Below are 26,372 nucleotides of genomic sequence, written 5' to 3' on the forward strand. Positions count from 1 at the left end.
AAACCTTCCTTACATTCAACCTAACTAGTGCCAATCTGTGTGATGGGAGTTTGGAGTCATCTATTTGAGATGGTGTTTCAGTCAGGGTTTTACTGCTGTGAACAGACACCATGGCCAAGGCAACTCTTATTAGGACATTTAATTGGGGCTGCTTTACAGGTTCAGAGGTTCCATTATTCATTATCAAGGTGGGAGCATAGCAACATCCAGGCAGGCATGATGCAGGAAGAGCTAAAAATTCTTCATCTTCATCTGAAGGCAGCTAGGACTAAGGTATTAAAGCCCATGTCCACAGTGATACACCCAGTCCAACAAGGCCACACCTCCTAATGCTGCCACTCCCTGGTCCAAGTACATACAAACCATCACAGATGGGTAGACTCAGTTTTGGCCACACATTTGAAGACAATGACTCCCCCTCTTAAGAGTCTATCAATAGCCACTTCTTCAGCATTGAAGAGTAGGGTCCATGGGCTCCTCTCCCTTCCATGATGGGTGGTTGACAAGGCAGTCTTCTGTGGTGCAGGGCAGGTAAGCACTGTTTTGAATTCCTGGTCACAGTGGTTTTATGAATCTAGAGGATGGCATTCTACACTCACTTTGGGTTACACTCTTGGGCAGCCTTGAGTACCTGTATTCATTGTTGTTCACTACAAAGAGAGGTTCTCTGACTATGGCCAAGAGTAGTTTTGTCTATGGGTATGCTATGCCCACGTAGCTAGATAATGGTAGTAAGTTTCTTTCTTAGACCTAATGACTTCCACAGCCATGGATTATTAACTGGGTTTACAGTAGCAGACAGAGGTTCCCTTTTGTGGAGTGAGCCTTAAATGCCGAGGGCAGTTGGTTACACCCACAATAGTTGTGCCAGTACTATAAAGATAAGCTCATCTTACCTAGTATACTGCTTTAATGGCTCACAGCTGGGTAAGACCTTCTACCCACGCCCTCCACATACACCTCTCTCCAGCAGCCTACATGTCACCTGGCTCTATGAAAACTAGCCAGCGGGAAGGAAACTTCCAGCTTGCTTTCTCTGTTCCTTGTAACTGAGGTACATGGTGCCTTCAGCCATAGCATCTTAGCCTCTAGTTCTAGTGAGCAATCAATAGGATTGACAAGAGCTTCATTGTTCTGGAAACCTCTGGGGCCTCCCTGACCAACATCTGTGGAGGTGTCTGGTTATTTGTTTAGTAATCCACCGCTTCCAGAAGTAGCTTTATCTAGTCATGTGCGGTAACTCACTTCAGCTTCTCTTTATTTGAATTCTAAAACATTAGGTTTCCACATGGCTTTTCTATATACTGTTCATTTTGGTTAACCCTCCTCACTGTCTCATCTCCCTAATCCTCCTACATTCCCTGCTTAAACCTCTCCACCCTCCATAATCCCATCCACCACTTCCCTTTACTATGTTTCAATACGCCCCTTGTACTCAGACCCCTGCCCCACCATGTTCCCATTTCCTAGCTTCTTGGCTTCCACTTGTACTTGAGTTAGAACTAGTTCACATGAGAACTTTTATTTGTCCTTCTGGGACACAGTCACAACCAGTCTATGTTTTTCCTGGTTTCATCCATTTATCTACAATTTTCCTTTTCCATCCGTACATTTTCATTATATGTAAGCTGGTAGACAAGTAGTCTGTTTCCTTTGCCTATGTGTTTGGAGTAAGGGTAGTAAGTATCAGTGATATGAAGGTATGGTTGTCCTTTGGGTACACACATGTTGTATCTGGGTCACAAACTAGCTTTATTTCTTCCTTCCTTCCTTGAGAAACTTCCAGGCTGATTTCCAAAGTGGCTACTCTAAGCTTGCATTCCCACCGACAGTATAGGGATTCTTTTCCCCAGGATTCATGCAGACATTAGCCGTCATCTGTCTTCTTGATGACAGCCATAACTGGAACAACTTGTGGGTTTGTGTCCTATAAAGGAATATCCAGTTACTTGAAGAAGCCAGTAAAATACCCCTTCCTTTTCCAATTACATCCTCTGCATAAGATCAAACTTCTTCTGAGACTTCACTAAGATACCAATGTATCTGACTGAATCATAAAACGGGAAACCAACTTTCTTCTCTGAAGGCAGCTGTTTTATGAAAAGATTTTAAATTGTTAAATCAAAGTGAGCTTTTGTTTAAATATATGCACATCTAATTTCCCTCTTACACTTTTATGTGCTTTTTTAAAGATTTCATTTTCTGTATGCCTGTGTCTTGTGTACGCATATGCTCACCTGTGTGCAGGTACCTGCAGAGGGCAGAAGACAGTCTCAGATCCTCAGGAGATGGAGTTACCCAGTTGTTAGTTGCCCAGTATGGGTGCTGGGAACCAAATTCATGTACTTTGTGAGAGCAATAAGAACTCTTACTGCAGAACCATCTCCCTAGTCCCTTTTAAATTAGAATACAGTAAATTAATATAAAGATAACAAAAATACTAATATCTGTAATAATTTTTATGAATAGTCAGGAGACTATTCATAAAACATGAAGCTAAAACATGAAGTACTTAGAGTTAGAGAAAAAAAATGAACAGAACCAGGTAAGAGTTTCATAGTCTTAATGTCAGAGGGTAACAATTGTTTCGGTTCACCAACCACCACAAAATCCCTAGGCTTATCTACAAGCCATATTAATACAGGATATTTGTTAAAATTGCTATTCTGTTAAAAAATGTAAAGATTTCAAAGGATAAGTTATTCCCTCTTTTATCGGCAGGGCGACCTGACAGCTTACCTGTGTGGACCTGACATGTCTGTGTCCTTCTCTCTAATCTACTGTCCGTGTTCACAGCAAACAGCTACTGCAGGCTTGGAGACTTGTCCCTAGATGTCCTGAAAGTCTGTATGAGCTGATGCCCTAAGAGCGAAGCCTTCCAAACTCAAGATTTAAAGCAGTGCCTAGACTGACCCTTCTTCCCACTTCACTATGTGGAAGCTATTCCTCAAGAAAAATATTTCCACAAAGCAGCATCAAGCATAACACAAATACATGAGACAGTTGAATGTAGCGATTGGACGGTCTATAAAATAAGATACCTTCCAAGGAATACTGTCAATTTTAAGTCCAATATTTATACCTTGTTTTTCTGTGATTGTGGTAGAAGAACCTAAGGCCACTAATTTTTAAATATTCATCCAAATAGCACAAACTTTGGGGTAGTCTTAGGACATGATAATTCTAAAACTCTGAGCATTAGTAAATTTTAATAATTAAGGAGGTAAGAGGATAAAAACACTCCTATGTTTTTCAAAAATATTTATTTAAAAATAAGATTTCTAAAAATACAGTACATAGTACATTTCAAGAGAAGTAAAAATTCCACAATTTAAATTAAAAGCAATTTGCAAAGAATATAGAGTATCACATGAATAAAACAAAATCACTAAAATAAATATTAAAAGCAATGTTGTTCTTAAGGTAGATACATAGTCCATTTTCATTAGAAGAACCAGTGTAGACATCTCATCTAAACAATTACATATACCTCGTAGTTCCCACCCACCTGTCAACTCCCTCCCTCTCCTCAGAGTGCTCACAAGTCTCTTACCCACTCTCTTCCTTATTACCACTAGCACTGGAAATGTTAGTGAAGATTTCCTAGGCTAAGAGACAAAAACAAAACAGCAGACGAGGCAGGCGAACGGCCCTCAGACGTACACATAGTTTAGCTGAATGAAAAGCACACCCAGCAACTTTCAAGACAGGGTCTTCCTAGGTACCTACAGTACACATCATTATTAAAACTCAAGCAGTGTTTTTCAATTAGGGATGTGTGAGAATTGGAGCAGATAGCAAGTTTTCGGAGCATCAGAATGACACAGGTGTTGTTAGTGATTAAACTAGCCAGACTAATTCCCTGCACTCTGTTTTCCTCTGTCTGTCCTTGGGCTTACAACCCATTCATCCGAAAATCTCTGATGGGGATGAATTTCTTCTTTCTATATCTTTAGTTGCTTTTATTTTATGTTGGTTTTTTCTTTGCTTTTTAATAATCACACCAGGAGACAGCAAGCAGTGGCAAATTCTCTCTTTTCCTACTTGAGAAAAATTTCCTACACTCTGCCTTTTAAGCAATGGACAAGCAATGGGCTTATTAAGACACACTCCAGTGGCAACATTCTCACAAGAGCCACAGTGCTGCCCTCCCCTGCTTCCTGTCTAACTGCTCATCTATAAACACCTCATGCTCATGAGCTCGTCACCTTTCAAGTTTTAGGATTGATTGGTTTTTTTTTTTTTTTCATTCAGAAGGAGACACAGACTGAAGCTGCTGGAAACGACACAAGCATTTCCACGACTGTCTACTTTCCCAGTCAGCTGCATGGTTACTTGCTTGGCTGAGCGATCAGCCCTGGCAGCTTCTCTCTGAGGAAACACTGATAAGTGTGTGTAGAGCTTCAGGGGAAGCACAGGGAAGTCGATCGTGAGCAGCGGTACCACAGCTGGACGATCTATCCAGGACTCTGGTCTGCCAGCTATGTAAAATAAATCACTGAAAAAATTAGTCTGTAAAACAATCAAACTCTAATCTTCACATATGGTGAGCAGCGGAACTGCTTTTGATGTGAAGTTCAACTGTCAGGGTGTTGGCTTAAATCAATGTACCTTTAGGCCTCCTACTGGGAAAGTGTTTGTGTATGCATGTGTTTGTGATTTTTATGTTTTAAAGTGTCTTTTAATTTCATTCTCATTGTCAAAATAAGCAAATACCTGTATCATTATTTAAAGCCATTACGGATTATACACCCCCACACACAGAGATACTAAATTCTTGACTTGTAAATAAAAATGGACCCATTATTTGCCCTTTATTTTAGCATCTGGTTGAGCAAATGTTAAAAGTGTCCAATAGAATTACTTTGCTTATAGAAATAATTTTTTCTTCACTGCTGAAGTAAGAAGACCAAGGGAGGGGGGAACTTTTGAAAAGTGATTCTCTAATCTTCAGTAGCTTCAGCCTATTGAAATACCTTATAAAGTAGCCACATAAGTACAAAAGTAAAGCCCACACTAATCTGCACAACAAAATAAAAATGAGTCTAGGTAGATTCATTTCAATTGACTCTGCTGAATGTAAGCTGTCAAGACTGTTCACTTCTTCAGACACGAACATAAGAAGCTCTCAGTCAACCAAAAGAAAACTGCTCTTTGGTTCAAGAATTAAAAATGTAACTCAACGCTAATGTGAATAGCACCAGGATGTTTTAACTGTTCAGGTTGTAAAACTCTAATTTCAGGCACGAGTAGGTTAAAAATATCATGCATCCACACTGGCTTGGACACAGAGCTATCAGTATGCAGATGCGTCTTCCCTCTGACTGACAGCCTACAAACAAGCAGACCGTGTGCTGACTGAGGCAGGCAGGCAAAGCACAGAGGAGCATGCCTGCGGTCACAGGTGCTCAGGCTACACCTCTGTGTATAAAGCTACTGAGATGAAAAGTGTTTTATACGTGTAATTAGTTATTGAGCAACTATGAGAGCACTACTTGTACATGTGAGGGAATAAGGGCTTCAGAAAAGAAGGCCTCCAGGGTCTCATGAACACCAACAGATCCCTTCCTTCATAACAGTTGCTGATTTCTCTGGTGACTGGGTATTCTTTCTTTGCTATAGGACTCCTCGGACAGGCTCCAGTTCTTTTTAAACTTTGAGCAGGCTATCACTTCTCCTTTTACTACAGCTACACTTCCATGATAGTTTAACATGTGCGTGCTAAAAATGCCTGAGGTGAACTGACCCTCACAATCACCTGACGTTAAAAATAATCTTTCAGGAGCATCGGGCCAGCCAAGGAGGGAGGACAGTGAGTGAAGAAGGGACAGCTCAGACCAAATGCTTCCCAGAGTGACTGTGCAGCTATCTACACACGTCACAGAGCTCTACAGGGACATGGTGCCAGCGGGGACGAGGAGGAGGTGGCCAGGACAGTTCAGTCTCCAGTCAGCTCTTTTCAGATGCTGACTACTCATGTCCTTGGGCCTTCGCTCCATCTCACTAACGTCCCTGACTTTCTTAATCTAGTTTTTAATAATATTACTCACTGGTACCTGAACTCTAGGGTAGACACAGGGAAAGCTGTAATATAGCAAGAGATATGACATTGGAAGATCAGTACTACCAATGACTTAAGAATTTTAAGCACTGAGCCAAGCACAGCAGCATATGCCCATGATCCCAGAATGTGGCAAAGCCAGTAAAACCCTGTCTCCAAATAATAATAATAATAATAATAATAATAATAATAACAATAATTTGCTTCAAATTATCACTAGCAGATAATATTGCCACAACTGATAAAAGAACTGATAAAAATATTATTGGTCTTAACAAAACAGCTTTTAAAAAATAAATTTTGTTTAAAAATGCATAAAGGTAATGGAAAAAAGTGGGAAAAGTCACTTCTTGAAGTTAAGTCATCACCATCTCAAAGGTAGCAGAAATGCTAATATTGGTTCATATACTCAGTGACAGTACTGGTACAAAGTACTTCATGTAAACAGCTTCTAATACTTTCCCATGTTCTACTGTAAAATACTGTAGAATCTAAGAACAGCTAAGCATAAATTATACTAAAATTTTTATTTGTAACTAAGTTCCGAGTATGGTTCCTACCCCAGAAGGCAATGACAGATGTGGGTACTGGACCACGTTCTCACTGCTTAGCTAATTAAATGGTCAATAACACTAGCAAGTAGAACGCAGTAAGTTTACAGGACCTACTAACTCCATCTGTCAACATTTGTAATTCTCAAAGCATTAGTAGAGGTGGGTGAAAGTCTAATGTTTTAGCTACTAGTAAATTACATAATGTTTGTAATAAATTTCCAATATATGTATGTATAGTAGAGGTCATGTCAAAAACTTACATAATCAAGTATGATAGTGTAGTGAACTGTAGCTAGGCTATCTACTTACTGATATGTGTCACACAAGAGAACTACCCAGAGAACAGACAGACTAGAGAGAAATTAGCATAATACTAATGAATATTAGTACCATGTTAAGCCATTGCAAGACAAATTGTGATTTTTTTTTTTTAGCAATACATGTAAGAACACTCAAACTAACCATGAACTAACACAGAAAACTATGTGGCTTTCATATAAACTCATTTGTATCTCCTATTTGGAAGTGTATTCTTAATTTGAGTCTTTGTGATTACTGTTTAGAATTAATATATCTTTGGAGCAAAATAGTTAGTTACTTATATGGAAATAGCTCAAAGTCTCATTAAGAATAGCTAGAATGAGCCACCATCCTTAAAGGAACCACTTATGCACATTAATGAAATGTTCTGAGATGTTTGACTCAGTTCTTCTGCATCTAGGGTACAGCTATGCTCTATACCCTCTTCCTGTCTTTTCTTGATTCTTGGAATTAAATCCTGGGCATCTTGTGCACTCTATTGTTGAGGTACATATGGACCCTTACTTTATTACTATTAAAAGTAAAATGTCTTCTGAAAAAGAGGTTACCCTGTTAGCTACAATTTTAAATGTCTTTTATGTTACCTAAAACATTTTAAACATAACTTATAAAACAAAATAGGTTTTTATTTTCAAGTAACATCAGCTAGCTTAGTAATTTGAAATGGAAGTCTGGTAACAAAGACTCCTTAGAGACTGTTTAATGTTTAGAAGATTTTGAACTCGGTCCTTTGTTACCAACATCAAGCTTGTTAGATATCACAAAACTTAATGTGTGGTGTGTGAGACGAATGAATGAATGAATGAATGAATGAACGAACGAATGAATAAATGAATGATGATGATGGGGGAGAGGGCATGAGTGCCAAGGCATGTTTGTGGAGGTCAGCGGACAATTCTGTGGAGTCAGGTGCTTTCGTTTTTCCTTCTTCACCTAAGTGGGTACATGGGCCAAAATCTGGTCACCAGTCATGCACAGCAAACACCCTTATGTACTGAACCACCTTGCAGGCCCAACTCTAATTGTTTACCAAGTATTTGCGAACTGGTATTAACATTTGAACTGCAGAATCCCAAGAGGTGACTTTGCTAATGTAAAAATACCTTTTGACCCACATTTTGCTAATTAAAAAGGAAGTTTCTATGTGCTTCAATGTAATATAGAGAAGGAGCCATCTCCTTGCTCCACTGCCTCCTAAGACCCCACACGGGCAGGTATGCCCTCCGTTACTCAGAGGAAAGGGGCTATTGAATCTACAGGGTTAATTCTCACTGAGAAGGTTTTTTAAAAAGCAAAGAAAAAATAGTATTATTAACCAATTACTAATTATTTTAAGGCAATTGAGCCTGTGTATGTGTGGAAGGGGACCATCCCAAAATTGAATTGAAAAAACTACATGTACTTTTTTAAATTCTCAATAAAACATACCGGATAACACAGTTACCACAGCAACTGTAATAAATGTTTCGTCTTTTAATAAAATAGTATTTTAAGTAAGTTTTTATAATGCTAACAAAATAAGTTGCCACAATAAGGTTTAAAGTAAAATCAAGAACTAGCTTACCCTAATCTGAACTTGTGAGCGACAGTAAAAAGTATACAAGAATATACATACATACAGCTGAGCACTTCACCTAGAAGGAACATCGCCAACAGTAACACATCCATTTTCAATGTTTATAAAACTTTACACTTTTATACATATGTTCCTATAAGTGTACACCTCTGGCACGTTCCTAGATTGGCGATACAACCCACTAACAGGATAGTAAAAGCCTCTAGAGCCAGAATAATTACATCAATTAGCCAAAAGAGGGCGCAGAAAGAACATAGGAGCTTAATCCCTAGGAAATGGCCAACAGGCTTTTCCCTAGGAATCTAAATAGATTGCAAACCCCTCGTGGGGTCAGACACATACATTGGACAATACTGTGTGAGTATATATAGGTACACTGCAATATAGATTCTTATAGATACATCAATAATAGCATTTCTGTAGGTCAAACTGTGTATTAAGTCCAATGACTACTTAGGAAATTCTGCAGAGACGGGTCAGGACCAGGGAGAACAAAGAGAAAGGGAAGATGATGTGCCCAGAAGTGGTAAATATAAGCAAACCAAATCCACAGACCCCCAGATGGGGAAGTGATCATCCCTCCCCATTGCCTCTGTGTCAGAGCCACTCTGCTCCAGAAGTACATGCAGTTACGGAGCTCCACACTGGGCCTGCACTTGGCTCTGCTGTGGATGCTCCAGGTCTTGAGTGAACTGAACATACACAGCTGAAGGCAGGCATTCGACGCCTACCTCCCCACATTAGATATACACCACTCCCCTTTAGTAACTGTCACCAGCCAACTTAGTCAATCAGCTTACATAAATCCAACCCTCTGCCTAGACTAAAACATACTAATTGTAGGTTTCCTAACCTTTATAAATGTTTCTTATATTAAACTTGCTATATGTCTTAGCACCAATAAATGCTTCCATCTGCCACTTCTAAGTTTTTAAATAACAAACATAATTATCAGAACATGAAAATATGGTATTAATATTTCTGCAAAGAGATTATTCTACTCAGAATATCTTATAAGACATTTACAGTATCTGAAAGAACTAGCCACAGTATTTCCCAGCTATGATTCCTTACTTTACAACTCTTATAAGAAAAGTATGTATATGGTTCAAGAATGGTAGATTTGTTCAACTTCTTTTCAGGGAAAAGGTCACCAAGCACACAAAACATATACATTTTCAGTATTCTAAATGAAAAGAAATTAACTCATATGAAATGTCTTTGCATACAATAGACCCATGTTGTTAAGGGACCATCACTACCGTAGATTACAATAATATCCTGACATTAATAAAAGGTCTCTAGAGTGATACAAATTAGAACTGGCCAATGCAAATTCAATTTTAACTGGGGTGATTACTGGTATATGAATTTTGTGACCTACTTTAAACTTTGATATAAGTTGAGCAGCATCTATTCTACAATATATAAACCTTCAATGTGCACAGTGAGATCGAGTGGCAGATAAATAAAAGTATACATACTTTAAAAGCAGTTTTCCTCTTTACACTGTACATTACACACCATCCAGTTGAGCATTTAAAACATCTGCTTTTTACTATAACTGCACTTGAAGAAGTAACTGGAATTATTGCAAACTTCCTACCCTCTTCAGTCATTAGAATCTTAGGGTAAAACAGGAATATATGCCTGACTGGTCACAAATGTCTCCTGGGAGCAGATATTCTATTAGCAATCAATGACTGCTGCAGAAGAGAAAAGCATCTTTCCTTTACAGTAAGGTAGTAGTTGGTGCGCTACACCCGTGGTGTCGTCTGTGGCTGCTGAGGAGGAAAGAGGAGCATCCGAGAGCTGCTCCCAGGCAGCCACTGCGCCTTGCTGCTCACTGCACTGTAAAAACCCTGCAGCACATCAAAAGCAAGTAGTAACATCATTTTAACTGATATTCAAAAAAGGAAAATTTACACATAACAAAGTATCCACTTTTGTAAACTTGAAGAATTAAATTCAAATTTGGTTAGTACTGCTTAAAGGTAAACATAAAACATCTCAAATTTCTATAAACTAGATTTTAAAATATTCCGAGTACTGAAGAAAACATATGTACCATTGTTTTATCCCAATCACTGCCTTTGAGTCTAGTAACAGAAGCATTTAAAGAATCCTGGTGCAAGGCTAATTTAAAAGTAAACATGCTTTTAAAACTTAAATATAGATCATGTATTAGCCCCACAACAGGATCAAGATCACTATTAAAATGAAGCCTGGGGCACATTATGATGCCTAAGATTGGTGGGTGGATTTTAATTGACTTGAAGACTGTCATAGTTCTATTCTCATAAAACCTGTAACATGCATTTCCAGCATGGAGGACCCATCTGTGCCCACCATCCATCTGTTTAGACGTGATTGGCAAAGTGGTAGGGAACTCTCAGTGGTTGCCTCTGCCTGAAAGGAATGAACCACAGGATCTTCCAACGAGTGCCAAAAACTTCTGAGAAGGTCTGCTGCCATGGCTTTCGGGGCCGCGATCTACAGAAGACAGCATTATTAGTGAAAGACAGCACTCCCACGGTGCACTTCAGTCAGCTAAAACAATACAGGTTGGCTGGGGATCCATTACTGGACTCTGATGCATTGTGTCTCAGCATCACAAACACAGCTTTCCTTTCAATGTGGCATGCAGCTGAGCTTCAGCTCTGGATAGCAGATATTGTATCTGCATCGTCAATCAACCTAGGGTAACTCTGGAAGCAGAGGAGAAGCTCAGCATAACAGAATGTGTGTCAACAACACAGTAGCAAATCTCTTTTGATGTACTTTCAGGACAAATAATTTAGCTTACTTCTGTGAGACAGGGAACAAGAGTGATCAGTACTTATTTTGTTTAAGAGCTCTCATGGCTGAAAGCCCCTACTGTAAGACTGGGATACTCCTGTCCAGCTTGGGCTTCAGACAGGACAGGAAAAAGACATCAATATATTACTTTCCTACTATTAACATAGGCACACAATTCTCAAAGGTAGTCAGTTGTTTCTATTTTTAAATAAGATCACTATAACTTAATACTTACATTTCTTCACAACAGTTTGACATTTTTTCAATAGATGTTGTATCCTATTAAAAACAGAAAAATTATATTCAGATGTAATGAATTTATCAATATTTTATTTATGTAATATATAAGCCAATCCAGAAAATATTACAAAGATTTAACAAGTTTATATACATCCTGAGGTCCTCTTAAAAAATAAAATGAATGGGGTTGGGGATTTAGCTCAGTGGTAGAGCGCTTGCCTAGGAAGCGCAAGGCCCTGGGTTCGGTCCCCAGCTCCGAAAAAAAGAACCAAAAAAAAATAAATAAATAAAATGAACATTACATCATGTCAAAAAATTAGTGAACTACAAAAATGTCAAACACTTCTCCAAGAACTACTGCATTTGATTATAACCTCTGAGGACACCTGGTTCCTTGGTAATTCTTTTAAAAGCCTAGCTATTTCCATTTAACTCAACTTTCTGAAAATAGACACTAAAAATAAGTATCAAAATAACACATAAAAGCTATCAATGAGTACATAACTATAAAGAGACAAAGAATACTACTGGTTCTGGATTTTACAGACTTCTATAAATAACAAGGCAAATCTATAAATTAATCATGTTACGATATGTTTAAATAAGATTAGATGATTAATATTCCCTAATAAAAAGAAAACATTTCTTAGTTCCCCCAACAAGCAAACCAAACCTTTACAAAAATGCAATTTCTCCTGTGTGTTTTTACAGGGCTGCAATGCAGACCTAGAAGGAAAGCTCTTCAGCAGAAGTGTTTCTGAAAGTGTGGATGCAAACTCCAATAACCAAGAATCTATCGATTATATTGACAAAATGTTGTGATAGCCAAATACCCAATATATAAATTGTTCAACCTTATAGCTAGGTAAAAATGTAAAGTGTAAGTACATTTTAAAGCAATACAAAGGAAACATTTTTCAAATACGCAAAAACATTGGCTAAATCTTCCCCATGTCCCATGATTCGACCTTACTGCCTTGTTCACTTATGACAAACGGCGGAGTAAAGCAGTAATAATCAGAACCATTCATGGAAACACTTGTCAGTGTAAAAATGACTTGGCTGTAGAACTTTCCTTTAGTGGCACTAACCTTTTACATTCAGGGATGACAAACTATCAGATATGCTGAGCAAGCAGCTAGCCTCTAGAAGGGAGAAGTAAACCTGCTTTTTATGAGACTAGCAACAGACAATAGTTTCATTTACAGCATTTTCTGAAGATTTGCAAAAAGATTTGCAAAAAGATGGCAGAGTTACTATATATTCCATACATGTTAGTTTTTTATTATGTCTTGAAACTTAACAACTATGTTGAAAATAAGATTCTGTTTGTTGTGTTGCATAACTTCCTCCCCAAACAAATATTTTATTCATTCTAAATGAAAGAACAGTCTATAAATAATGTGAGAAAATATCTTAAGCATTTAGAGAAGTGGTTCTAATGGAAGTAGAAAAGGGTAGTTGTTAGAGCATCTTTTGGTATATGCTAACATGTAACAAGGACACGTGCTCCACTATGTTCATAGCAGCCTTATTTATAATAGCCAGAAGCTGGAAAGAACCCAGATGTCCCTCAACAGAGGAATGGATACAGAAAATGTGGTACATTTATGCAATGGATACGCTGATATCAAAAACAATGACTTCATGAAATTCATAGGCAAATGGATGGAACTGGAAAATATCATCCTGAGTGAGGTAACCCAATCACAGAAAAACATACTTGGTATGCACTTACTGATAAGTGGATATTAGCCCAAAATCTTGGAATACCCAAGAAATAATTCACAGATCACATGATGCTCAAGAAGCAGGAATACTGAAGTGTGGATGCTTCAATCTTTCTTAGAAAGGGGTACAAAATACTCACAAGAGGAAATATGGAAACAAAATGTGGAGCAGATACTGAAGGAAAGGCCATCCAGAGACTGCCCCACCTGGGGGTCCATCCTATATACAGTCACCAAACCCAGACAATATTGTGGATGCTAAGAAGTACATGCTGAACGGAGCCTGATATAGCTGTATCCTGAGAGGCTTTGCCAGAGCCTGACAAATACAGAGGCAGATGCTCGCAGCCAACCATTGGACTGAGCATGGGGTCCCCAATGGAGGAGTTAGAGAAAGGACTGAAGGAGTTGAAGGGGTTTGCAACCCATAGGAAGAACAATATCAACCAACCAGACCCACCCCCACCAGAGCTCCCAGGGTCTATACCACCAACCAAAGAGTACACATGGAGGGACCCATGGCTCCATCTGCATATGTAGCAGAGGACATCCTTGTCGGACATCAATGGGACAAGAGGCCCTTGGTCCTGTGAAAGCTCCATGCCCCAGTATAGGGAATGCCAGGGCTGCAAGGTGGGAGTGCGTGGGTTGGTGGGGAGCACCCTCATAGAAGCAGGGGGAGAGAGGATGAGATAGGGGTTTTCTGGAGGGGCAACCAGGAATGGAAATAACATTTGAAATGTAAATAAAGAAAATATCCAATAAAAGAAAAGGCCATATGGACAATGTCTTAGGGTGCTGAGCAGATGGCAAAAGCCACTGCAAAGGAACCCACATCAAAGTGCAGAGGGAAAGAGCAGACAGTCACCACATGCTATCTCTAGAGTAGTGGTTCTCAACTTTCCTAATGCTGTTCTTCAAGCTGTGGTGACCCCAACCATAAAATTACTTTCATTACTACTTCATAACTGTAACTTTGCTAGTTATAAATCATAGTGTAAATATGATATGTGATCTCAGTGAAAGGGTCTTCAACCCCAAAGGGGTCTCGACCTGAAATACAACCTTTGACAACACCTTCTTTATAACTAAAAGCTGCATGAGGACACAGGGCAGGGTGGTGGGTCTACTGTCGCCATTATACTGGGACAGGTTTACTACAGAATCTACAGTATAGAATCTAGTGTGGTCCTGAAAAAAAAATATCTTTAAAAGCCTCTGCAGGTTTAGCTTTCACATATAGAAAGCCCTTTGGAGTTTTCAGACATCAAAATCGAAAGCATTTAAATCATGGGTAGATAACAGCTATTCTTTCAAAAGATGAGATCGTCACTCTCTGTCATAAACAGCAGTTGGGAAGCTGCCTAAATTAATCTACTATTTTCTCTAGAATGGCAAGTGTTCACCTTTTCCCACCTCTGTCATCCAGAATACTGTTACCACAAAAACAGCATAAGGTCTGTACCTGAGTGCTAGTTAGCGCTCAGTCTGGGAGGCAGCGAGCACAGGAAAGTTGAACCCTATCATTTATAAGCAGGTTGCAATGCACCAGACAGACTCTGTCACTGAAGGAAAAATAAAAACCACATATGTACAAGTACTAAGTTGGTCTTGATTTACTTTGTTTTGTAACATGGACAAACATGAGATTTTTCTAAGCATACCGAAGATACTCAAAACTTCTAGTGGCACTAGGGAAGGACCAACAAGACAAATGCTACAAAAGGAATAAAAATACAACATTCAGCCTCAGCTAGCTAGGAAATAAACCATTCTTTTAACAAATGCGGAATCGCATTTACTGAGTGCTGCGATAATTAGTTCTGAGAAATGTTTATGCACAGAATGATCTAATGATCACAACATCTAAAGCTTCAATCATCCTCAATACCTAAACAATACAAGAGAATAAATACCTCATTATTTTAAAAGCTGGAATTTTACATTAAAAAAAAAAGCAAAAAAGACTTTCAGAAACAGGTCTATTCTCTCTTTTAATACCTTGTCTTCTCTTAGTGGCTAATTCTGTCATAAAAAGAGATCCTTCTGATTCAGTATAAAATTATGACTATAAGGAAAAACTATACCCTAACTTAATGCTGGATTGTGCCTGGAATGGAGAAAAAAAGATTTTTAACAAAAGGAAGAGATGGATTTATTGGAAAATTGGAATCGGCTGTAGTATGAAAAGCAAGAATTTATCACCATAGATAGGTTTCTTGATTATCAGGTTAACAGGGCTGAAAACGCAGCCCCTGAGTCAGGCTGATAACTGTTCTTGCTTTCAGTTCACTCTCACCAAGCACCACTACTTGGCCACATTTGTTGTCCTGTGGGGAAAAGAATGTGCTGTAGAGAGTCCTCAGACATCCTGAGCAACACATAAAGGATAAATAGTCCATCTGGTTCCAACAACTGTCTTCAGAGTGTGGCAGAGTACTTGCCTTTGGGCCTGTTTAACTCTGGAAACAGTCTCCAAAGGAGTTTCTTAGCATAGCAAACTTAAGACCTGATAAAAGTAAAGGTAGCCATCGGAGAGAAGCCCTTTAATACACCTCCACATAGCCTTCACAGTCACCTGAAATCTGTCCTCATAGGTCTCGCTGACCAGGATGCCTCTATGCTGCATACAGGTACTTAACTGCATGACTTACTGTATGCAGCCTTGGAAACACCATTCAGGAACATTTTTTGTAGTTCAATGTCATATACCTGTTCTCCTAATTGTAAGAGCATCATCTGACTGCTTACTAGTATATAAACAGTAGCACATTTAATTTTTTAAAAGTATATGCATGTGTGTGTGGTGGTGAATGAATGAAGGTGTTCACGGAGGCCAGAAGAGGGTATCAGATCTCCCAGGGCTAGGGCTAACACCCAACAGAGGAACTCAGGATCTCTGCAAGAGCAGAACATTTTCTGAGCCATTTTTCTAATCCCCATTTAACGTTAAAGTCCAAAGCATGTAGCAGAACAAGGTTATACAAATTGGGTACCATTGATACCTATCTGTAGGACAGAGCTGGCCAGAGCTGGCCAGAGCTGGCCAGAGCTGGCCAGGCAAACCAGAAACACCATAACGCTTTACTCCTTATTTTTGAGGTTTTCAATGGGAAGACAGGAGTCCTGTTAACCTTTGTTCTCTCCTCCTCCAGAGCTCAGTTTCCTTATTGGAAACTGGCAGCTCCTTAGTGTCCATTGCAAACAGAGGACCAGCTGCGTCTTTTATTTGAAAAGTGAAGTTCACATAAGCATTTCATCAATTGCAAGACAATGGTGGAGATGCAGAAGGTTTTACATTTGTAGCCACTGAAAAATCTCTTTCCCAAATAATTTCTCTGCTTTTCTTCATCAACCCACCATCTGGCTACACAAAATAGGTAAGAAAGTAAAACTGCACATGTCAATTCCTAAGTAGGAATGCTTACCTTCTAAGTCTTTGTGAGATTAAAAGGATCAATATGTATTAAAACTTCTATATGTCATATAATTTTACAGTTGGAAGTCCTATAACTACTACTAGAAATACATTTATTTGATTTAAATCTGTATAACTTAGAAAGGAAAGCAGAAACAGCCAGATCTGATATCCCTTTAAAGAAGCGAGCTACAATGATCTGCACATGAGGAATGCTGGCTGCTAGTGAAGCTCCTTAAGAATGATAATATAGGGAGTGAGAGGGAGGGGAGGGAGGGAGGGAGTGGGTGGGGAGCACCCTCATAGAAGCAGTGGGAGGGGGAATGGGATAGTGGGTTTCTGAGGGGAAACTGGCAAATTTACATTTGAAATGTAAATTTAAAAAATATCCAATAAAAAAAACATCATAATAAAAAAAGAATGACTTACATAGAGACTGTACTAAGTCACCTCACTGATTCACTGATATTTGGGAAAACTCAATTATAAAGATTGACAATTTTTGGCCTACATTTCTGGATACATATTTATAAAGCAAAAAACTCTCTAATTGATTAATAAAATGTTTTTAATAGCTCATCTCCTTTAAATCTGATTTTGAATATGAGCCATTTTTCACTGCATAAGATTAGCCCCAGTTAAAATTATGCCACTCTCTTCGTAACTCTTCTATTGCTGTGACCAAGGAACTCTTAAAAAACACAGCATTTAACTGGGCCTTGCTTCCATTAGGTAGGGAGCCTGAAAGCACAAACGCACTCACGGTGCTGGAGAAGTCACTGATGCGTCTACATCCTGATCCAGACGCTCAAAGCCCACCAGTAGGGACACACTTTCTCCAACCCTTCTAATCCTGTCACAGAGTTCCACTTCCTGCTGAGTAAGTATTCAAATATATGATCCTGTAGGGCCAATCTTAGTCAAACCTCCAGTCACTCGTGCACTAATGATTCTTTCTATATGTAGGCAAATCTTGACTGCAAATCAAGCATGGGCCAGCAGGTGTAAGGTGAAACATTGTCTATGCAACAGTTTTAAAAATCATCTTTTAAATTCCAATAGAATTCAACAGCATCTGTGAGAACAAAGGCAACACACTTAAGACAGTTTGAACGTCTACAAAGCTGCAGCTGAATACATCTTTCTCACCCTGTCCCTAACTTCAGCACACTGAGCTCCAAAGAAGACATCAGAAGCTCACACTAGCACACAAAATACTGTGCCCAGCAAACAGAAATGCTTGTATTCAAAATTCAGACAAACTGTCAGAAGAGTGTCATGGCAGACAACAGCTCCCTGTCAGGACCTCCCTAGGGAGCTGAGCAGCTGTTGAGCTTCTTGATTACACCTCCTGTCACTGGAAACTCACTGGTCTGGCTACCCTGCACTGTTAACATGGGGCTCACCAGCAGGAACTTCCCTCTTGCTGCCTGGGACTACTGCTCCTTAATTGTGTTGTCAATGACATTGATAACAACATCACTGTCCACTTCATTCAGATGCAAGGGCAGAAAAGGGTTCCTCGGCAAGGGCTGCTAAGATAACTTGTTTCCTAAATAAAGAGTGCAGCAAAGCCAACGCTCTCCAAACACGACTTCCAGTACCCATTCAGAGCACGACACAACTCATACATTTACATCCCAATTTAAATCAAATCTGAAAAATGTCGATTTACTAGAAATTCCTGATTGTCTATTGTCTGTAGTCCTTTAACAGAGTTTATTCATTCCAGGTTAAAGAAACAATGGAGAAATAATTACTAAAAATGAGAGCCCTGTTTCTCTGACACCTTGGGCTAGTGCTGGCATTTATTCTGGTCACTTGTTTAGTGGACCTCCATTCAAGCTAGGAGACTCTAGCTCTCCATAAGGAATGACATCCTTTCTTCCCAGAGACCCTTTGGGAGACAAGCGGAGGAGAGGAAGACTGCTTCCATGGAGTGACTGGGTCCACTGTGACTCCTCCATGGCTCTGATGCGGTCTTCAACTCACCGCTAGCTCATGGCAGAGTCCTGTGCGTTCAGGTATGATGAAGCTTATAGGCAAGCTTAATTTAATAAAAGATGGAACAGAACAAGTATTTATGAAGAAGGTATGCGTAGTCTATATTATCAATGTTTTAAGTGTTATTCTGTACCTTAGATTTAAAAATATCATGCACTGCAAATATGACAACTTTAAACAATTAAGCCTTAAAATGAAGTCTGAATTAGCAAGGAAAGGAGTAAATTCTGACTAGTAAATTACTAACTTAATCCAAAAAGAACAGTGCTTGGTAGTCACCACAACAATCCATGAAAACGTTATTAAAACGTTTCTTTATACTCTAGTTTCTTTACCTGTGTGGTACCTGTGCGGGTGTGTGTACATTCGCACACATTCATGTGGAGGCCGGAGATGGATACCAGGTGCCTTCTTCAGTCACTCTTCATTTTATGACATGAGGGTCATAGGGCAGTGTCTCTCACTGACCCTGGAGCTCACTGATTCGGCTACTAGCTGGCCAATGAAGAGGGAAGGCCACACTGGCTTCCCTCTTCCAATGCAGGGTTACAGATGCATCCTGCCACACCTGGCTTTTATTTGTGGACTGAGAACCCAAACTCAGGTCCTCACATTTGTGCTGCCTGACGGGCTATCCCCTCAATCAATACAGAGCAATCTTCCTTATGAGCATCGGTATTTGAGGGCAAGAACAGTGGCTAAAGATCAGACTGACAACATATATTCCTCTCTCTCAGCACTTGCGTCTTTTCCTCAGTGTCTCATAGATGTACCATTTTGTGTGGTTTCTACTCAGTTTAGAAATAATCTATCTGGTTAGGACCAAGCAAGTAACAGATAACTTACTTATTATGTACAACTCAGAATGTTCAGACTTTACAGTAGAAACCCTTTAAAAAGCATGACATAGTTGCCATCACAGTACAATCTTGGAAGCTAATGGGTTTGCAGTGGGAAGGAAGCCTCTGCCAGCCCTCAGTAGTGCTGTGCACTTTTAGCTGAATGTTCCCACATGTCCAATCTTAGACATTAACAGTAAGAACAGGGGAATCTGAGAAATTCTGCTTGAGGGATTTAAATACCCAGTAGGAATTCTGACAAATTCAAAGTTGTAAATTAAACATAACCTGTTGATTCTGATACATTTGTGCATTAGAAGCTCGTTCTTAGGAACTACTCATGAATGTGTATAACCGTAGAGAGCATGGTCTTAGGAAACCATCACCATCTACAGCACTGTTACCCATAGCCATGCCACTTATTATCACCACTACCAACAGGTATTTTACACTCAATGGTTCCAAAAATAAAAATCAAAAAAGATTCAACACTTCACAAAGCTGCATGAAGCCTCAATAAGCATACAGTGTTCAACATCAGTCATCAGAGAAATGTACTAGAAAAAAGTACTATTACCAACAGTATACCTACAATCACCAAGACTGTTGTCAAGAGATGATGACAGGATGTGGGGCAACTGAGATTCTCATACATTATTGGAGGGCAGTGCCTCCCTGGATCAAGGTCCACTGGTGAGGGAAAATGGCTCCATGTGACCCAATAATGTCACTTCTAGAATATGGTTACTTCATAGAAAGACACTCTATACCCCTGAACTGTCACCCTTAGCCTTCCAGCCCTATATTACCAGAATGCCATTTTCTTCTTCTACATTCCTATTCTGCACATTTCAAACAAACTGCCTTGTTGAAGAATGTGGTCTTTAAGTTAGCATGTCCTCAAGGTTATATGCATAGTACCATGCACTTTGTTCTTTTCATATTCTCATAGGCAAATCACACATTCTTGCATCTACATGATGGATAGGTACTGGCTTGCTTCCCATCTGGGGCTCCTATGAAATAGCTGCTGTGTGGGTACACACGTCCCTCTTTTGGGCTGGATGTATAAAAAAACTGGTAAGTCTAGGGGGAACTCTGTGGCTCACTGTTTAAAGAACAGTGGAGGTGCACTCTGCAACACTGCACTACACTTCACACACACAACAGTGTGTGAAGACCAACTGAGTTCTAAAGTCTTCTCGCACTGCCTTAAATAGAGCCCCTTGATAAAAGTCATTTGGATGAAGTCCAACTTATTTTTCTCTGGTGTTTTGACTTTGGGTGCTCAGTCTAGGATACCAACATTGTCAATCATGTTTTCTTCTGAGAGTTGCTGCTCTAGGCTCTCCATTTCAGCACTGTAATTCATTCTTGGTTAGCTTTCTGCACATGTCATAAAGCAGAGATCATTTTATTGTGAATATCTATCTGTCCCAGAACTATGTATTCCACATTAAATAGTCTTGGCATTTTTATTGAAAATCTACTGACCCTCAGTTTTCATGGGTTCTGTATCTGTGCATTTAACTAACCAGAGTCTAGGAATACTAGGAAGAAACTTGTATTCGCACTGAACATGCTCAGATTTTTCTATGCATCATCCCATAAACAACACAGTATAGAGACTATTTGCATAGCACTGATATTGTATTAGACATTGTAAAGGATACAGAAATGAGGTAAACTACATATGTGTATATGCAAATACTATGCCATCCCAATAGGGTTTTTAGCAGCTCCTGCAAATTTTAGTTTACACAAGGCATTCTGAAAGTGAGTCTCTATAGAAAGCAAAGGACTATCTAGTTTTCAGTTCTAGCTCATGAACATGCACGTCCATCCTTAGGCCAGTCCCATAACTCTTGAATACTGTTGCTTTAATGTTAGGCTCTGAGGTGCTCTTTCTTTACTTGATTCATTATATGCTGGTAAGTACTTAAATGTTCATTTACAACATAGATGTTAGACATACTACAATGTTGCAGCCCCTTTGAGCATGTTCACATACATTCAAATACATAGCGTCTACAAGACTATTTTGACAAGGTTGGTCAAAGGATTGTACATTTTAAAATTTGATTTAATTGACCCTCTAACAAGGTTAAGTCAAGTGCTACTCCTTCCAATAATATATAAGAAAGTCCACTTGACCTATATTCTCTCTACCAGAGGGCTCTTTTGTTCAATCCTTATGATTTTTCTCAGTTTTTCAAATCTCTTTCGTTGTGATAAAAGGATTTGACTATGGTTATTGATTCTCTAGAACATCTGTCTTCTCTCTCATTGCTTCTATTCCTATACTCTCAAACTGACCTAAGAAACATATGCAATAAACGTCCACACAGAGCAGTACCATACTGTCACATGTTTGATGCAACTGTGCCAAGTAAGTAGTAAGAAAAACGACTGCCTCAGATGGAGAGAAATGTCGAAGTTGATTGGCGCTGCCTCAAGACTTTTCTCCCATGTCAAATATAGAAGAAGGAGCTGACTGTCTTCAGACATACTGAACAGTGATAATCACTTATTAAGTTAGCTTGCACATTGATAAATTAATTAGGACATCCAAGAGATGATTTAATTACTACTAAAAGTAGTCTTGTCTTAGCAAGCCTATCTTCAGAAATTGATCTCAAATAATTTAATGAAAAAGAATGATGTTTAAAGAGTTGTTTGTAACACAGAAAACAAAATGATTGGTATGGTATAAAAGGAAATAAGATTTAAAAAAAATGATTCCACACTAGATGCTAATCAATAGAAAAAATTTTATGTAATCAATAAGCATATAAGCACAAGGTCTACTGTAATATAAAAATACTCTACACATTTTAAAAAAAGGGATGCAAATTTTTAAATATACGTTATACGTAGTTAACAATTGTGGTTATTTTTTCCCTTTAATTTGTAAAACTTCCTGTAACATTTTAGAATTAAGTCCACAATTACATTGCCTGCTCATACATGTCAATTTTACATTAAAAGTCTACTTACTGTGATGATTCCAATCAGTTGTGTATAAAAGAGTCCAGTGATTCCCACTAACATAGTAATGCCCATAAAGGCCGCCAGCCTCATGATAGCCAGCTCATGCCGAACAACAAAGAGGTCCTACAAGAAAAACAAAGTCTTTAGCTATTGACATCAGAGACAATATGTTGTGCATACGTATTCCCCTTACTGCTTCCTCCCTTTGTTCCATGTCAGCAACACATAAGTATTTGAAAATTTCAAAAATAACTTTAGAACTTACAATAAAAAGTTGAACGCTATAGGATTTCACTACTGTATTATGTCTTAAAATAATAATCTCTCTCAATCTCAGAGTTACAAGTTACCTTTCTAATACACACACACACACACAAAATTTGTGGAGGAAAATAAAAACCAGAAACACTATAGGGTATTTGATCCACAAAGGAAAGTTTGTTATTACATTGCTTAAAGTTTGGAATGTACAGGCATGATTTATAATACTAAAATGTCTACTATCTATCTAATATAGCACCATCGAGGGGAACCTTCCTAACAGCAGTGTAAGAACAGCCTTCTCCAAGCCTACTCCATTTGTTCTCCCATTCAGTTAGCCTGCACCACACACAGGATAAACAACAATGATGTGCTCTATGCACTCCCAAATGTCCCATGCTGTACTGCTGGGGATGCAGGCATACAGTGTTGCTGAGACAGAAAAGAACATGAGGGGAAATGGGAACTAGAATAAGGCAAAGGTCATTTTTCTGGTCATTTCCGGGGGATGAAACTGAGCAATCTGAACATGAACTGTGCTCTAAGGACAGGAAAACAAAGAGCAATCCATTTGACATCATGGTTACTGAAAATACCAAGGGAGAGAGTCAAAGAATTAGTATTTCTCCAGGAACCAGTTGCTGTTAAAGTTGAAAGTAAAACAGCCAGTGTTAATGCAATGGATGGACTGGAAGATGCCCAAATGCCAGCAGCGTATGCTTCCTGACAAAGGTTAAGGATCACGAGTGTGATGGCAACCCCAAAAGTAGGGCCAGGAGTGAGGAGTGCAAGCATCGCAGAGCTTGGGAGGTGAAGGCAGGAGGACCAGACAGCCAAGGCCAAGCTAAGCAGCACGGAGTCAATTTTCTAAAGAATGAATGAATAGACAGACAGATAGATACACAGACAGGTAGGTAGGTAGGTAGGTAGGTAGGTAGAAGGAAAAAAATAAAATATTAGGTGAGCCTGAAGAAAACGTGTTTGTTTGAAACAAAGACTGATGCCTTTTTATGGACCATGCTGATAAAACTTTAGACTCAAGAAAAAGAGCTGACTCTATACCTTTAATAGTTACTCATTAGCCTGAAAAACTTAAAACTCCCCAAGCCACTTGAATTGTTCTGGAACATGAAATACTAAGCTGTCACCCAACATTTCACTTTTAAGAGGTCTAATTATAAATACTTATGAAAATAAAATTGAAAGGCAATGCACTTCACACGTGAAGCAACAACTTGAACATTACAAGGACTGTGTTTCCTGTTTATTGCATTTGCAAGGACCCCACACGAATCAAGTTAAAGTACACCCTATTGAATCAAGCCATGAGGAACACACAGGACAGTTCGCTCGGCAAACATCTCCTAGAGTGTATCACATGAGCCATGCCCACACACAGTCCCTGCAGCCTTCCCTTTGCAATGCTTGCTTCTGACGCTCATTCTCACAAGACAACCTAAGTCCACACTCACAGCCTCACTCCATGCTCAACAGAGTTTGTGTGCTTCCTGGTGGCTCTCACCCTTTTTGAATGTAACTGACAAAAACATTTGGGGTACAGTGCCTTCATTCCCCACAAGTCTCTGGGTTTTAGCACATGATTTTATGTGGTAGAATGATTTAAGGCACATGTGTGCTTTTAGAGTAGAAATTACTATGCTAAGGTAACTACTTCTAAGCCCAGGTCTACCCCTCCATCACAGGGCAAGAAGTCAGCATTTCATCAGCACACTAGGAATTTGTTTTCCCAGGTTCTGGAAAACTTTCTTCTGACTAAGGAACTTATCTACTTCTAGTCTGATAACATGGAAATTCTAAATTTTATCTTTGGCCACATATTGAGATACTTATTTATCTGACCAATTAATGTGATAAATTTTGCAGACTAATTTTCTAATGGGAAATCTACCATGTTCTAGGATAAACTAAGCTTGATTTTGCCTTGGATCAATTAGCTAACACTTTTCTCAGAAGGCAGCCATCTTCGTCCAGGCTCATTGGACTCTAAGTTTCTCCTCAATGTTCCTTGGTGGGTCGTATATCCAAGAGACTATTCAGAAATGAACCAAGAAGGCTGAAATGATGGTCCTGTTCGCACCTGACAGTCACTCACTGGGTGGCCTGGAGTGCATTTGCTTCAGGAAAGATCTATTCGCTGTTTATTAAAGGACTACCAATGTTTCCCATTTTGTAAAAAGACTCTATTTATTACCTTGTGGATCAGGAAATTCAAAACACATAAAAATGTCCACTCACACTGTTGTATGTAATTAATGTAATCCTGAGCACAAGAATCGGCAGAGTGGAAGAGTGAGACCAGCTGGCACAGTGTGCCTCGCTCTTGTGTGTGTAAACAGTGCTGATTCTCACAGGAAGAAAGGGCAGACCCGAAGAACAGCAAACCCTCTTCGTGAAAGCATGGCACGCATGTCTGAGCCAATGCACCCGTGTTCAGCAGAACGATGCCACCAACGAGGGATTAAAAAGGAAGAAATCATGGCTGTGACAACTGCTTCAGGCACTATACAAACCAATCTTGTCTGACAAAGTCTTATTTCTTAAAATTTAAACTCACTTGGGAGAGGGAAGAAAAGAAAATACCCAAAGTCACTCCTGAGGATGATGATGGGGAAAAAACAAAAGTATCGCTTTAGCATGTAACAAGATTAGTTCTATAACTATCACACCAAGTCCACAGAGGGTGGTCCAACCATAACGATAAGACAGCAGACTAGAGAAGCAATCCCAAGGATAATAATGCTTTGCTCACCTGAACCACAGAGCTAAAGCCAGACACTTAATGCAGCCTGAGAAACTATTTGCAGCTTCAACCTGAATCATCTACTTGTGCACGTTTAAATGGATTCAACTGCATTAGAGAATACCATTAGAAAGTTCACCTATGTGATATACATATGTAAAACATGCTTCTGGACAGCAGTATTTCTAGCTACAACCAAGTGAACCACAGGTTCAACAAAGAGATACAAGCAAGGCTGCCTAATGGGTTTATTACTGGGAACAATGTATCTATCCATCAAAAGAAATATTACATTATTTTAAATGAGATATTATGAATATTTATAGCAAAACTCATAGTGGGTATTAACTACATTTAAAAAAGAATGCTGTCCATACAGTCCCTGATAGTTCACTGGCCTGCCTGTATATGTATAGTTTAATAGTTGTGCACTCTTCTACAGATAAACTGTACATGACGATGTAAAAAAGAAAACTGCAATCATAAAATTTAGACTATATATTACATATTACTATATTGAGAGTTTAAAATAGAAACAGAATTATTTTAAAATGACTGTCCCATCCCTACAGAGAGCCAGCCTATCACTAAGGGACTTGGGTTGCCTGGCTTTCCAAGAAACAAAAGAAACTGGATCATATCTAACACACCTAACATAAAGATCTGAGTTTTCAAAATGACTAACAACTTCATATGCAGAGATTAATGCCGATATGAAAATTCATTTCATAATATGATAACACATTTTAATTTAGTTTGAAAGTCCTTATATCTGTATGATGTTTCTACAAATTTGGGCCTTTGTTTATTAATTCCA

At 39.0% G+C, this 26,372-nt stretch overlaps 1 protein-coding gene across 7 annotated transcripts in view; it reads right to left on the reverse strand.

Moving 5' to 3' along the window:
- Positions 1–3,246: 3,246 nt before the first annotated feature.
- Zdhhc21 (zinc finger DHHC-type palmitoyltransferase 21) overlaps positions 3,247–26,372 on the reverse strand; it is a 59,614-nt gene continuing 36,488 nt past the window's right edge. For 6 of the 7 annotated variants that reach the window (XM_008763767.4, XM_039109507.2, XM_039109506.2 and 3 more), the window contains 3 exons: positions 22,540–22,656; positions 11,547–11,590; positions 3,247–11,005 (listed from right to left, as the gene is read on the reverse strand). In XM_008763767.4, coding sequence (XP_008761989.1) covers positions 10,873–11,005; positions 11,547–11,590; positions 22,540–22,656 — 294 coding nt within the window. In that variant the 3' untranslated portion in view covers positions 3,247–10,872. The remainder of the gene's footprint in view (positions 11,006–11,546; positions 11,591–22,539; positions 22,657–26,372) is intronic. The other variant, NM_001039009.1, reaches the window with a different exon arrangement.

This window comes from Rattus norvegicus, chromosome 5, assembly GCF_036323735.1.
Source record: "Rattus norvegicus strain BN/NHsdMcwi chromosome 5, GRCr8, whole genome shotgun sequence".
Taxonomy (NCBI): domain Eukaryota; kingdom Metazoa; phylum Chordata; class Mammalia; order Rodentia; family Muridae; genus Rattus; species Rattus norvegicus.